General features: G+C 42.4%; 1 protein-coding gene across 7 annotated transcripts in view; it reads left to right on the top strand.

The window, feature by feature from the left end:
* CSPP1 (centrosome and spindle pole associated protein 1) overlaps positions 1-12185 on the top strand; it is a 178089-nt gene extending 165904 nt beyond the window's left edge. For 2 of the 7 annotated variants that reach the window (XM_074944272.1, XM_074944273.1), the window contains exon 30: positions 11343-12181. In XM_074944272.1, coding sequence (XP_074800373.1) covers positions 11343-11569 — 227 coding nt within the window. In that variant the 3' untranslated portion in view covers positions 11570-12181. Of the gene's footprint in view, positions 1-11342 lie in introns of all 7 variants that reach the window. The other 5 variants (XM_074944276.1, XM_074944277.1, XM_074944275.1 and 2 more) reach the window with 5 other exon arrangements.
* Positions 12186-14590: the final 2405 nt, after the last annotated feature.

Below are 14590 nucleotides of genomic sequence, written 5' to 3'. Positions count from 1 at the left end.
TGATACATGCCTTCCCCCTGATTCCTATGCTGCTGAGGGTCCTGAGGAAACTGAAAGAGCTGCAGCATTGGCCAGACAGTTTGGAATTCAGATCTGGTGAACCTCTCAACGTAAGCCCCAAACACTTTGCCTGCTCTGCCCGACAGCCTTCCCCGGTCAACAATGGTCAAATCCTGCACCTGGACCCCAATCTGTTACATCTAGCAGCCTGGATGCCAGGCGGGTGACATCTACCAAAAGCTGTCCAGCCAAAATTCTACTTCAAAGCAAGAAAGCTTCAAATAGACTTAAAAAAAGCTAAGGAGAAGTTTTTTGTTTAGGCATCTCAGCATCAGCTCTCTCCTTTGACATCACCCATTTCAGCATCTACTAGCCCTTAAGCAATCTGGAGTTTCTGTCAGCTCCATAAGGGTACATCTAGCAGCAATATATGCATATTATCCTCCTACACAAGGTCATTCCATATTTTCCAACCCTATAGTGACAGGGTTCCCTATGGTCCATAATAAGGTTTTCCCTCTGTTTAGGAGCCGCTTTCCTTTTGAGACCTCAATATAATATTAACAGCATTGAGTGGCCTCCTCCCTGTTTTGAGCGATTAGTATCCTGTTCTTTGTATCACCTTTCCATGAAGATTGCTGTTTCAGTAGCTGTTACATCAGCTCAGAGGGTAGAGGATATTCGCACATTCACGATGGGTACCCCTTATACAATGTCTCATAAGGATAGGGTTACTCTCATGTCTCATCCCAAGTTCCTGACCAGAGTTGTTTGAGTTCCAAATTAACCAATTTATTCATCTCCTGGTTTTCTTCCTCAAGTCTGTCTCAACTCTGGGGGAAGGAAAACTTCACACTTGAGGTAATAAGGGCATTGTTATACTATCTTAACAGGATTAAATTGTTCAGGAACACACTGAAACTGTTTATTGCCTTTGCTGAAAGGATTACGGGTGAGGCATTTTCCTCAGAGAGATTATGAAAATGAATCTCCAACTGTGTAAGAGCAGGATATGAGTGATTTATGTTAGAACCACCTGCCCACTTTAGAGCTCATACCACTAGAGCTAAGACAGCTTCTGCCACCTGTTTTGAAGAATGTCTCTATTTCTGAAATCTGTAGGGCAGCTACGTGGAGCTTGGTCCACACCTTTTCGAGATACAGCTTTTTGGTAGAGGCTTCCAGCTTGGATGCCCACTTTGGTAGAGATGTCCTGCAGTCATTGTTTAAGTAGGACTCCTACTACCCACTTCCAAGGAAACAGGTAACCACGGTTACAGTAAGGTAAGTTATCATTCCTTTTGCTGTTAGCACATCAGTTCTTCCCTTGTTAGGGAGATATAATGGATCGCTTCATTTCCCTGGAGATGCAGCTAAGTCCAGAGTGGGTAGTAACAATGTTTTCTTCAGAGTAAAACTTTTTGATTCCATGTAACAGTTAGAAATAACAGAACAAGAAGAAAATTTGCTAAAGAAGGGCTATCAATTGCTATTTGTTATTAATTAACAAAAGTGAGTAACTGTATAAACTTTACTGCTGGAGTGTTTTTCCTGGGAATTTAATATAGAGTAATCAGATATTGAAATCCTTTTTCCAAACTTCTGTATTTTTTCTTAATAGGTTAGTTTTTTCATCACCAGTTTCTGGACTCAATTATTTTGACCATCACTTTTATAAAGTGATGGTCAGAGTGAGTAAGTGACCAGATTTGGTCTTTTTTTCAAAATATATTTATCTATAGAAACAGATATCTTTGGAGTCTCCAGAGGGCCCTGATTTTTTTAAGTGAGAAACTTTGTTTCCCCTCCTGGGATTTTCTTAGATACTCGGTACAAGATGGCCAGTGCGAAAGAGAGGTGCAACACCTGTGCTGCCTCTCCCACTCCATGCCATCATCACTTCCTCTGGCTTTGGATTGGGTAGAGCCTGTGTGACGTACCAATAGGGTCCTTTCTGAGAAGTCCCAACCTCAAGCAAAGGAGAAGTCTAGGCCTGGAGAGTCAGAGGTCTGTGCTCTCCCCTCCTTTCAGAAGTAGGAGGGAGTTTCAAGATCAGAGGTGGAAGGCTTGATTGTAGCCAGATTACTGAGGTGCCCTGCAGCACACAACCCCTCTCTCTCTCTTTGTAGGCCTGGATATAAGTAACTTGACATAAGTAACTTGCCTCATTTCTTAGTGGGCATGACTGAGAAGACAAATGGATCAGTAGGCTAGAGACAGGATGTCTTTACTGGCTAAGATATGGGGGAACACTGGTACCATTTAGAATGGACAAGATACACCTGGAATGTAAGATGAGGTAAAGAGTACGTGTGTCTGCGCAATGTGTGGCCAGAGAATGCTGCACAGGGATTGGTACCTGCAAAGTAACCAAGCCAATCCAGAAGCATATGATGCAATATATAGTTAAGGATGTATATGTTGGTCTTGGTAAAGTTGGAGAAGGAAAAGTGCTTCTGTGTAACTTTATAGTTTGGTATGCTCTATACCCACCCTGTACACTTGAGTCTGATCAACTCAGTGTAGCTTTGCTCTATACCAAATAAAGGGACCTGAATGATAAGACTGGAGTCGAAATGAGTTCTTGGGGAACCGAGTGGAAAAGGTCTTGGGGAAACCCCAACACTGTTCACTGTCACTTGGGGGCATGGGGAAATCTGTTTTTCCCTACATGATTCTTTGGAGCTGTCCTGTGTTTATGCTGGTTCTATTTCCTACTCTTGCCGGGTGAACCTGAAGCAGGGAGAGGGCCTAAAAGATGTGAGTGACTTAATAGATGTCTTGTTAAACATGACAAGAATTGAACACAATATTTGGTTGAGAGCTTGTATTGCCTCAGGGATTTTAGTGAGCAATGAACCCTAATGCTCTATAAATGTTAGATTGTATGGTGTGTCTTTCCTGCTTCCCTTGACCCTTTGTTTTATGCAGTGTTGTTGTAGCCATGTTGATCCCAGGATATTAGAGAGTCAAAGTGGGTGAGGTAATGTCTTTTATTGGACCACCTTCTGTTGGTAAGTGAGACAACCTTTCAAGCTTCACAGAGATTTTCTTCAGGTCTGGGAAACTTATGCAGAGTGTTAAAGCTAAATACAAGATGGAACAGATTGTTTGGCATTAGTAGTTAAGACATTTTTCAAGGGACCATTGAAAGTGAAGTGGCCCCTCCAATCATAGGGAGGACAGGAAGGGAGGGGAGGGAGGGAATAAGAGTAGCTGGGGGGGGGATTGTTAGTGTGCTATAGATTATTGTAATAAGCCATAAATCCAGTGTCTCTATTTAGTCCATGATTTTTACTGTCTAGCAAAGTTATGAATTTAAGCTCCCAGGCTTGTCTTTTGAAAGTGTTCTGCAGGTTTCCTTTGAGGAAGAGAACTGATAGGTCAGATATAGAATGATCGCTTTGTGGTGTTTTTCATCTTTTATCATTTTCCTGTGTGAGTTCTAGAACTTCACTCCTCTGATGGTTAGAAACCTTCGCCTAATTTCAAGCCTAAACCTGTTGTTGTCCAGTTTTATCCATTTGTTCATGTGTCCACATTGGCGCTTAACATAAATAAGTGCTCTCTCTCCCTGGTATTTATCCTTCTGCTGTGGGGAGGGATAGCTCAGTGGTTTGAGCATTGGCCTGCTAAACCCAGGGTTGTGAGTTCAATCCTTGAGGGGGCCATTTGGGATCTGGGGCAAAAATTGGGGACTGGTCCTGCTTTGAGCAGGGGGTTGGACTAGATGACCTCCTGAGGTCCCTTCCAACCCTGGTATTCTATGATTTATAGAGAGCAATCATGTCTCCCTTCTGTCTTCTTTTGGTTAGACTAAACAAGCCAAGATCTTTGTGTCTCCTCTCAAAGGTTTTCCATTATCAGATCACCTAGTTGCCCTTCTCTGCACCTGTTCCAGTTTGATTCATCTTTTTTAAACATGGGAGTCCTCATTTGGAAACCATGTGCAATTCTGGTCTCACCAGTGCCTTGTTTAGTGGTACTTCCCTGTCTCTACTGGAAATACTTTCTCTGATGCATCCTAGGACTGCATTAGTTTTTTTTCATGGCCGTATCATATTAATGGCTCATACTCATCCTGTGATCAACCAATACACTCAGGTTTTTCTCCTCTGTCACTTCCAACTGATAAATCCCCAGTTTATAGCAAAAGTACTTGTTAGTCCCTAAATGCATGACTTTGCACTATTAAATTTCATCCCATTTCTGTTACTTCAGTTTACAAGATCATCCAGATCTTCTTGTATGATATTCCAATCCCCCTCTGTATTAGCAATACCTCCCAATTGTGTGTCATCCACAAGTATTATTAGGACGCTCCCACTTTTTGTGCCAAGGTTAGTAATAAATATGTTAAATAAAATTGGTCCCAAGACTGATTCCTGAGGAACTACACTAGTAACTTCCCTCCAGCCTGACAATTCACCTTTCAGTATGACCTTGTAATCTCCCCTTTAACCAGTTCCTTATCCACCTTTCAGTTCTCATATTAATCCCCATTTTCTCCAATTTAATTAATTATTTCCCATGTGGAACTGTATCAAATGTCTAACTGAAATCCAAGTAAATTAGATCTACTGCATTTCTTTTGCCTTAAAAAAATCAGTTATTTCATCAAAAAAGGAGATCAGGTTAGTCTGGTACAATCTACCTTCTTTAAAACCATATTGTATTTTATCCCAATTACTGTTCACCTCTGTGTCCTTATCTGCTTTCTCCTTCAAAATTTGTTCCAAGACCTTGCATATAAGTAAGGTTAAAGTAAGAGGCCTGTAGTTTCCCAGATCACTTTTTTTCCCTTTCTTAAAAATAGGAACTGTATTAGCAGTTCTCCAGTCATAGGGTACCACCCTCGAGTTTACAGATTCATTAAATATTCTTGCTATTGGACTTGCAAGTTCATGTGCCAGTTCCTTTAATATTCTTGAATGAAGATTATCTGCCCCCACCCCTGCCCAATTTAGTCCCAAAAAGCTGTTTGAGTATGACTTCCACCTCAGATGTGGAAATTTCTACCTCCATAGCCTTGTTGCCATTAGCCACCCTGCCACTACCCCTAAACTCTTGATTAACTTCATTAAAAACTAAGGCAAAATATTTGTTTAGGTGTTGGGCTATACCTACATAATCTTTAATCACCCCACCCTCACCCGGTCCCACTTCTTTCCTTGTGTTCTTCCTATTTATATGGCTATGGAACCTTTAATATTGGTTTTAATTCCCTTTGCAAGGTGCAACTCTGCTTGGCTTTTGGTAGTTCTCACTTTATCCCTACACTTTGACCTCCAAGAGCTAGTTTTCCTTGCTGATCCCTCCCATCTTCCATTACTTGTAGGCTTTCTCTTAATCATCTGTTTTGAGATGCTTGCTTATCCAACTTGGGCTGCAACCCTTCCCTACGATTTTTTTCTCCTTGCTTGGGATGCAGGCTTCAGATAGAATGTGGAGGAAGGTTAAAACTACTTTCAGTCAAAGTTTCAGAAGCTGATACTTGAATTCTTCAGTCCAGTCCACTTCCCTGAATAATTCTCTTAATTTTTTAAAGTTAGCTCTTTTGAAATCAAGGATCCTTGTTGCAGATCTATTTTTGTTTATCCTTTGATTTAGTTTAAATTGAATTAGCTCATGATCACTCAAACCAGGATAGCTCTTTACAACCATCTCTTTTATGAGGTCCTCCATGACAGACATGCAGCCTTAGTCTTAACTAGTTATGCCAAACAACCTGTTCTATCTTGTATGTAGCTGTGACACTCTGAGTAAGTTTCCAAGACCTGAAGAAGAGCTCTGTGTAAGCTTGAAAACTTGTCTTTTACCAATGGAAGTCAGTCCAATAAAACATATTACCTTACCCACCTTCTTTCCCTCTCCCTTTTGTCATTCATTACCCACTTTACAAGAAAAACTATTGACTAGTTATTTCTGTAACACCTGAAGGGTTGTAAGAACTTCCTAGAACTTAGATGTAATATCCTCACAAGTGAATTGGGAGGAACAAGGAGTAATGGAAGAATTGGAGTGGGAATAGAGGAGAGGAGACCATCTTCTTTTAGTGATGGTCCCTATTGTATTCCACTGAGAGTTATAGGCATGTGCCATATGTCTGGAGCTTGAGCTTTTGAAAGTAGTAGTGTGTATTGGTCCACGCATGCACCCTTGATCTGCCTCATGGTTACATCTGAGGTGATAAAGGGCGGGGAGAACTGACCGTGCCATCAGTTCCTTCTCATCACAGCATCGTCCAAGTTGGAGCCTCTTCTGAGGAGAGGTCTCCATGCCCTTGTATGATGTCATCTCCTTGGAGGGTGCGTTTTCCCCCCCTAGACTTACCTGCTTTGGGCTGTATTCCCGCCCACTCCCATGAGGCTCCTGTTGTTCCAACATTCCGACAGCATTGCCAATTGAACCAGCCTCTGATTTCTCAGGGTTGGAGGACTCGGACGGCGCTCAGGATCCACCGTTCCTGTACTGCTGGTGTGACTACTCCAAGGCCCCGCCAGCTCAATGGCAATATCTTCTCTTTTTACATAGCACTTTCTACTCACTGTTCCCCATGAGGTTCTTTCCTCTCCTCCCTCCAGTGGCGGATGGGTCCGAGTCAGGTTTGTACTGGGATACCATTCCTTCTGTCTTCCCCCTCCACCACAATTATCACAGGTGCATCGTCTGCTACGGATGCCTTGTTCGGAGTGGCACAGATGGATGAGCATATGACTCAAGAGACATGGACTGCTCGAGAGTCCTGGATGTACATCAACATCCTGGAGCTTCAGGCTGTGCAGAGAGAGAGAGTGTTTCTCCTATCCATTCCTGTCACATCTTCAACATGTCAGACAACACCACCATCTGCTACATCAACAAGCAATGAGGCATGAGGTCTCCTGCACTCTGCACAGAAGCAATTCACCATTGGGATTGGTGCATTGCCCACAAGATCCTGTTGTCGGCAGCATACCTTCCTGGGACTCAAAACATGATTACACACTCTCTCAGCAGGAAGTTCGTGACTGACCATGAGTGGGAGCTTAATGGTGCTGTGGTCACCAGCATTTTCAGCTGCTGGGGGACTCCTACCAGGGACCTCTTCAACTCCCAAACCAACAGGAAATGCGCCCAGTACTGCTTCAGGGGAGGACTTGGTGCCCTTTTCCAGGGTGATGCCCTAGTTCTCAGCTGGTTGGATCAGTTCAGTTACGCCTTTCCCCCTCTGATGCTTCTGCTATGAGTCCTGCACAAGGTCAAGTGGGAAAGAGCGACGGTCATTTCTGATAGCCCCATTCTAGCCTCCCCAGTTCTGGTTTCCCCTTCTTCTCTGCATGTCAGCGCACCTGCTACTTCCACTGCCACCTCTCCCAGAGAATCCCGATCCCCAGACTCTTCACCTCCAGGCTTGGGTTTTGTATGGGCATCTTCATTAGAGTGGGAATGTTTGTTAGCAGTGAAGAACATTCTCTCAAGTAGCAGAAAGACGTCCACAAGGTGATCTTGTGAGACTAAATGGAAGCATTTCATCTCTTGGGTCCAGCAGAAAGAAGGGTCTTGTCCCTGAGGATGTGGCCATTCCTCTTGTAGATTACCTCCTCTCCCTAAGGATGTCTGGCCTCGCTCTCAACTCCATCAAGGTCCACATGGCTGCTCTCAGTGCCTTCCATCTTCTGCTGGAGGGGCATTCTTTTTTTACTCACCCATTGACTTCCAGGTTTTGGAAGGGCCTCCTGCGAACCTTACCTCCTCTTCAGCCCATCGCTCCCCAATAGGACCTCAGCGTTGTCCTCAAGACACTGACAAAGTCACCCTTTGAACCTGTGGCCTTGTGCGCTCTCTCTCTCTCTCTCTCTCTCTCTGTCCTCTCTTTGAAGGTCGCCTTCCTGGTTGCTGTCACATTCGCGAGATGGGTTAGCGAACTGGGGGCCATGATGGCGGACACTCCGCCTGTTTACTACATTTCATAAAGACAAAGTTTCCCTACATTTGCACCCCAAGTTCCTCCCTAAAGTTATCTCTAGTTTTCATCTCAACCAGCCTATACACTTAACTTCTTTCTTTCCAAAGCCTCACACCTCGGTGGAAGAAAGGTGCCTTTACTCCCTCGACATCCGCAGGGCCCTGGCCTTCTACCTGCAGAGGATGAAACCCTTCAGGAAGTCCCCTAAACTGTCACTATAGCTGAACACATTAAGGGGCAAGTGATTTCCATTCAGAGGATTTTGAAGTGGGTGTCACGGTGCATTATGCTCTGCTACCAGTTATCAGAGCTGTCTCTGCTCCGTGGGATATGGGCCTGCTCCATGAGAGCAGAAGCATCAACTACAGCTGTGCTTCACGACTTGCTCTTACAGACATATGTAAGGCAGTAACATGGAGCTCAGTACATATCTTCTTTTCCCATTACGCCTTGGTGCAAGACTGCTACGGATGCCTTGTTCAGAGTGGCTGTTCTCTGTTCCATGGTTCCATCATCTTCCTTGCATCCTCCTACTACCTAGGTACTGCTTGTTAATCACCCTCAGTGGAATACAGTAGGGACCATCACTCGAAGAAACAGGGGAGGTTACTTACCTGTCACTGCAAGTTCTTCAAGATGCGTGGTCCCTATCTGTATTCCAAATCTGCCCTCCTTCCCCTCTGCTGCAGATCTCTGGTTTGTGGTGGAGCAGGAACTGATGGTGCAGTTGATTCACTCCACCCTTTATCACCTCAGACAAAACCATGAGGGTGCATGCACGGACCAATGGACACTACTGCTGTCAGAAGCTCCAGCTCTGGATTCATGGCACGTGTATAACCCTCAGTGGAATACAGATAGGGACCACGCATCTTGAAGAATCTCCAGTTACAGGTAAGTAACCTCCTCTTACATCTACTATATGTGTAGAAAACTTGAATATTTCATTATAGATGCCATTCTTCCATCTGGTAAACAGTAAATTGAAAAAAAAATATTTCCATAGATCTTTAATTACAGTTTAACAAGAAAGTTACACCTAAAGATAAAATGCTAGTATTTTAAGAAATCTCAAAGTAACTATAAATGATTTTGCATTTAAAATGCCTCAGTTGGCTAAAAAAAAAAGAGACAAAACAAAACTTAGAAGGTTTTTATAGATTGCAGGGTCTGTAACATGTTGATTCTTGTCTGAATAAACTTCTTCAAAGAGCCAGATACAAACCGAAATTAAGACATGGAGAATAAACCAGTCACATTATTCCTACTCATAATATCTAGACCTAATTAAAATAGGGAATAGAAAGATGAAGAAAAAGTGAGTGAAAGTAAGACAGAGTTTGGGTTTTGCTTCAATAAATCGTTTTTGAAAGGTATATTATTTCAGAATGACTTTTTTAAAATTAGGTAAATAAGAATCTTTTATCACCTTGTCTGAGGGCACAGAAGTGGGAAGTTTAGAATCTTTTGTTATTTTTAAGTTAGAATCCATAAATTTAAAAAAAAAAAAAAAAAAGCTGTTTGGAAATTGGAATTTCCATTCTCTGGGAAATACTGCCGTTAAAAAAAAAATTCATTTGAAATCAGATGTTTAAAATGATCTAGCTTTGTCTCGGAATCTGTGCTTGATGTTAAATATCTTCAAATATGGTAAATTCCTGACTTAAATAAAATTTTAACTTTCATGTTTGTCAAACCAGAAGCTTTGTTTAAAAACAAAATAGAAGTACCTCCCCAGCCCAATTCCATATATTTAATCAAAGGAAGCACTAAACTGAGACACTCTAAATAACTTCAATTTAATTAGTATACAGTTTTCTGTAGTAAAGGAGTAAGAAATTTCACATCCACTAAATCCTTGATACCAGAAACCAGATCTGAGTTTGAACATCCTCCTTAATAACTAAAATTCTCAAAATAACCTGTTCTTCTGCTGCTACTTACTTTTTTAATGATACTGAATAAAACAAACATTCCTGTAAACTAGTGTTTAATTCTTCCATTGATTGCATTCTGTCTGAAGGGAGGTGCGTCAGAACAGAAACAAAATCTGCATTTTGGAAAAAGCCCCGAGATTAGTTCAAGAAGAAAAATACGTGGCAATTTTTTTAAAAAGTGAAAATGCTGCTCATCAGGAGTGGTGAGAGAATGGGAAAGAGCAGATTCTGACCTTGTCTATTATATATGGCCTTTATCAAGGCAGGTGGGAGTGTGTTAGTTGTATTCCAAGTGTTGTAATGCTATCCTTGATCTTGTATGTTATAAGCACTTGTACTAAATACAGGTACAGTAATAAATGTGTAATTAGCATGGACATTTTCCAATTAAAGTTGTGTAACAGATGCATGTTTTTAACCTTATTTAACATTTGAATTATTTTTAGCCAGTGTCCTTTAGAATCCTGGATTTTCCATAAGTTAACTTAGCAGTTATAATACACTGTTAAGACTGACTATATAGAACGCATCTCTGTAGATTGTTTGTTTTAGAACATTCTGGATTTTCAGTTTGGGATATGTGTATGTACACACACATTTTAAAATAAAGCTTCTTCACATTAATATCATCTGTTGTAATTCCTTATACTTACATGAAGTATGCTTTTTTTTTCTCCATGTACCAATAGCAATGAATTCCTTGTACCAGATTGTAAGAGCAAATCTCTGTGGGAGAAGGGAGCATGTGATTTAAACTAATAAAGTGTTGCAAGGCCAGTTTAAAATATATAAAACATTGGGGTAGCCAGTTAAGGAGGTGATGTATAGACATATCTTCTGCATGCAGGGAAGTTAAACCCACTCTGCATCAGGCCTAAAGTATTTTATTCACCCTCGGCCTGAAAAGAGGTATGTGTATATAGGCAAAAGAAGATAGTGTTTGGCAACACATTTGGTTTTTTTATAACCTTGGAATGCTCCTTTTTTGTATCAGAGTCGTTGACTGACTTTTCAATGGGGTGTTTGACCCCAGTCCACTAAAGCAGGCTCACTATCAGAGAGCAAGAACAGTCCTCAAGGTCAACCATCAGGTATGGAGGAGGGCGTGTGTATTTGCAACCCAGTTCCATCCAGTGAGAGTGAGCATTTTATGAGGCAGCAACTGCTCAAAAAATCCATGGGACGTTGGAGAGTATCATGACCTAAAAAAGGACTTTCAGTATCTTCATATCTACTGAACCTTTAATTTAATACAGATGTGGCATGTTCCTATACAGACTTGCTGCATTTGAGGCATTTAATTGATAAGTACTGTATTTGGGTGATAACGGGTCTCTCATCCTTTATATCATTAAATATGTAAAAGGAATAAACATTAAATGTAAAAAGAAGGTGGCATTGTGGTGATGGGATTATGTTAAAGAGGAAACTATAAGCCTATTTCTACTTCTCCACAGGTGATGATACTTCCCTGGGAGATGCTGATGACATTTTGAAGCAGTTTCCATCTAAAGGTGGCAGAAGGCCCACCTCTGTTGACACAGTAGCAACAGACCCCTGGCTGCGACCTGGAACATCAGAGACTGTGAAAAGATTTATGGCTGGGCAGTCAAACCAGGCTAAACTTTCTTCTGAAAACACATTACCCTTTGGTTGGCAGGGCCTGTCAACTGCACATGGTTAAATAAATCTATATTGGAACCAGCTGTGCCTTTAATCATAGAAGGAATGTTAATCACTACTGCACTTTTAACATGTTCATTTTATGTTCTCCTGTAAGAATAGTCTTATATGTAAATATTGTGAGCTATATGTATAGGGTTTTTTTTAATGAAATGTTAAAGAAGCAGAAGCTGTAATGTAATATAATTTCTTTAAAAGGGAAAACAGACTGTGTACAGGATGTTTATTATACCAAGATAGGGAAGTGGAGGTTTTTTGCACTCTTTCTATAAGTTACACTGGTCAGTATGTTACTGATATTTCCAGTCTTAGATTTGAAGCTTGTGTGAATGTAGTATTAGATAAAAGAGAACTTTTAACATAAAAACTAAGAATCTAGAATGATTCTGCCATCATCATAGCATAAACGACAAATCTTATATTCCTTTTCCTCAAGTACTTCACGTGATTTTTACCTCAATGCAGCAGTAGCTATTTTAAAACAGTGATAAGCCTGTATTTGTCCAGTATTCAAGAGTTAACTGGACAAAAGATTTATGTAAACAATTGGCTATTGCTGTTCCACTTGCTAACATTTTGCTTTCTTTTCCCAATCAATTGTGTGCTGAAATTCTAGTTATACATTTCTGCTTCTTACTGTTTGTGTTGATAATGCAGATATTGTTGAGTGAATATTGTTAATATTTAATTTATGGTCACGATTTAAAACAATTGATGAAAATAAATTATATTTTATTACCAAAATTTAAAGCTTTCTCCACCTTTTGTGGAAATGTGGGTGAGAAGTCTGAAAGAAAGGCTTAGCTTCTATAGGTACACTAGCTTCTGCCTATGGCATAAAGGGGGTCCAACGACTAGAAAAAAAGATTACCAACCTTTCTGTAACTATTGTTCTTCAAGATGTGTTGCTCATGTCCATTCCACATTAAGTGTGTGTGTACTGCATACACATTCGCCACAGATTTTTCCCTGAGCGGTATCCATTGGGCTGGCTCTAGCACCCTTTGGTGACGCACTCATGCATGTTAGGGGCCCAGCCAGCTCCATACCCTCTCAGTTCCTTCTTGCTGGCTAACTCCAACAGAGGGGCAGAAGGGTGGGTCATGGAATGGACATGAGCAGCACATCTTGAAGAACATCAGTTACAGAAAGATTAGTAACTGCTTTTTCTTCGAGTGCTTGTCCATTCCACATTAGGTGACTCCCAAGCAGTACCTTAGGAGGTGGGCTCAGTTCATGGACATGCGGATTGCAACACTGCTCTGCCAAACCCCTCATCGTCTCTAGCCTACTGAGTGATGGTGTAGTGGGATGAAAAAGTATGCACTGACAACCAGGTCGCCGCTCTGCAAATATCCTGGACTGGAACTTGGGCCAGAAACGCTGCTGAGGAAGTTTGAGCTCTTGTCAAGTGGGCTGTCAAGAGGGTGGGAGGTGGGCAGCTGCCTGCTCATAGCACAAGTGAATGTAGGAAGTGATCCAGGATGAAATCCTTTGGGCTGAAACTGGCAGGCCTTTCATTCTGTCTGCTATTGCCACAAAGACCTGCATGGATTTACGGAACAGTTTGGTCCTTTCAATATAGGCCGGGGCACGCCTAACGTCCAACATGTGGAGACGCTGCTAATCCATATTCTTGTGTTGTTTTGGAAAGAATATTAGCAGGAAGATAGCCTGATTACTATGAAACTGTAAAAATCACCTTCGGGAGGATCATGGGGTGGAGGCAAAGTTGAACCTTGTCCTTAAAGACCACAGTATACTGGATTTCTGACATAAGGGCCTTGATCTCTGAGACCCTCCTGGCTGAGGTAATCGCTACCAGGAAAGCAACCTTCCAGAAGTACGACAAGGGGCACAATGCCAGCGGCTCAAAGGGAGGGCCTGTGAGTCTTGAAAGGACCGGGTTTAGATTTCACTGGGGAATTGGTTCACAAATCTTAGTCTCTCTAAGCCCCTGAGAAAGCGAATGGACATTGCGTGAGGAAAAAAAACTACCTACCATCCACTGGAAGGTGGAAGGCTGAGATGGCTGCTAGGTGTACCTTAATAGATAAATTGGGTATGCCCTGATGTTTCAGATGAAGCAGATACTCCAGCACAGACTGGAGAGGTGACCTAGTGGGTGAGAGGCCTCGTTGGGATGACCACACGGAGAAGCACTTCCACTTTGCAAGGTAAGTCACTCTAGGAGATGGTTTCCTACTACCTAGTAATACCTGGTGGGCTTGCTCCGTATAGGCCAACTCTGCTGGGTTTAACCATGAGGCTTCCATGTGGTCAGGTGGAGGGCCTTGAGGTTTGGGTAAAGCAGTTGGCCGTGATCTTGTGAGATCAGGTCTGGGAGAGGTGGGGAGGGAGTGGCATTGGGGCCATTAGTGACAGGTCCCCATAATGTGCCGAACCAGTGCTGGCATGGCCATGTTGAGTCTATAAGAATAACCCTTACTCTGTCCTGCTTGATTTGAGTAAGACTTTGTGCGTGAGAGGAATGGAGGAATATGCATAGAACGGATGCTTTGTCCAAGGGAGGAGGACAGCATGTGTGAGCGAGCCTGAGCTGTGCCCGCATAGAGAGCAAAACTACTGATGCTTTCTATTTTGCTTGGTTGCAGACAGGTCTATGAGGGGAGTCCCCCACCACTGGAAGATGGCCTTGGCTATATCGGGGTGAAGGAACCACTCGTTCCAAAGCAAGAGGAGCTGTTCCAACGACTGTCGTGGGTGGTAAGAAGGAACTGAGAGGGGGGTGAAGCTGGCCTGCCCCCATATTACTGGCTCATGAGCACGTGGCACCAGAGGTGCTAGAGCCGGTCTGATGGATACCACAGAGGGAAAAATCTGCAGTGACTGTGCATGCAGCGTGTGCACACCTGACATGGCATGGCCATGAGCAAGCACTCAAAGAACCAGCACATACTAAGCACCAGCAGAGAGAATGGTAGAGAGAGGTATGGTCAGGTAGGGTGGCATGGATTGAGGTAGGATGTTTTAGATGGTGTTAGTTTTGCCTTTGAAGAAA

Source organism: Natator depressus, chromosome 2 (assembly GCF_965152275.1).
Source record: "Natator depressus isolate rNatDep1 chromosome 2, rNatDep2.hap1, whole genome shotgun sequence".
In the NCBI taxonomy this organism is placed as follows: Eukaryota; Metazoa; Chordata; order Testudines; family Cheloniidae; genus Natator; species Natator depressus.
The sequence above is the reverse complement of the archived record's forward strand: the minus strand, read 5'-3'. Positions and strand labels throughout refer to the sequence as shown.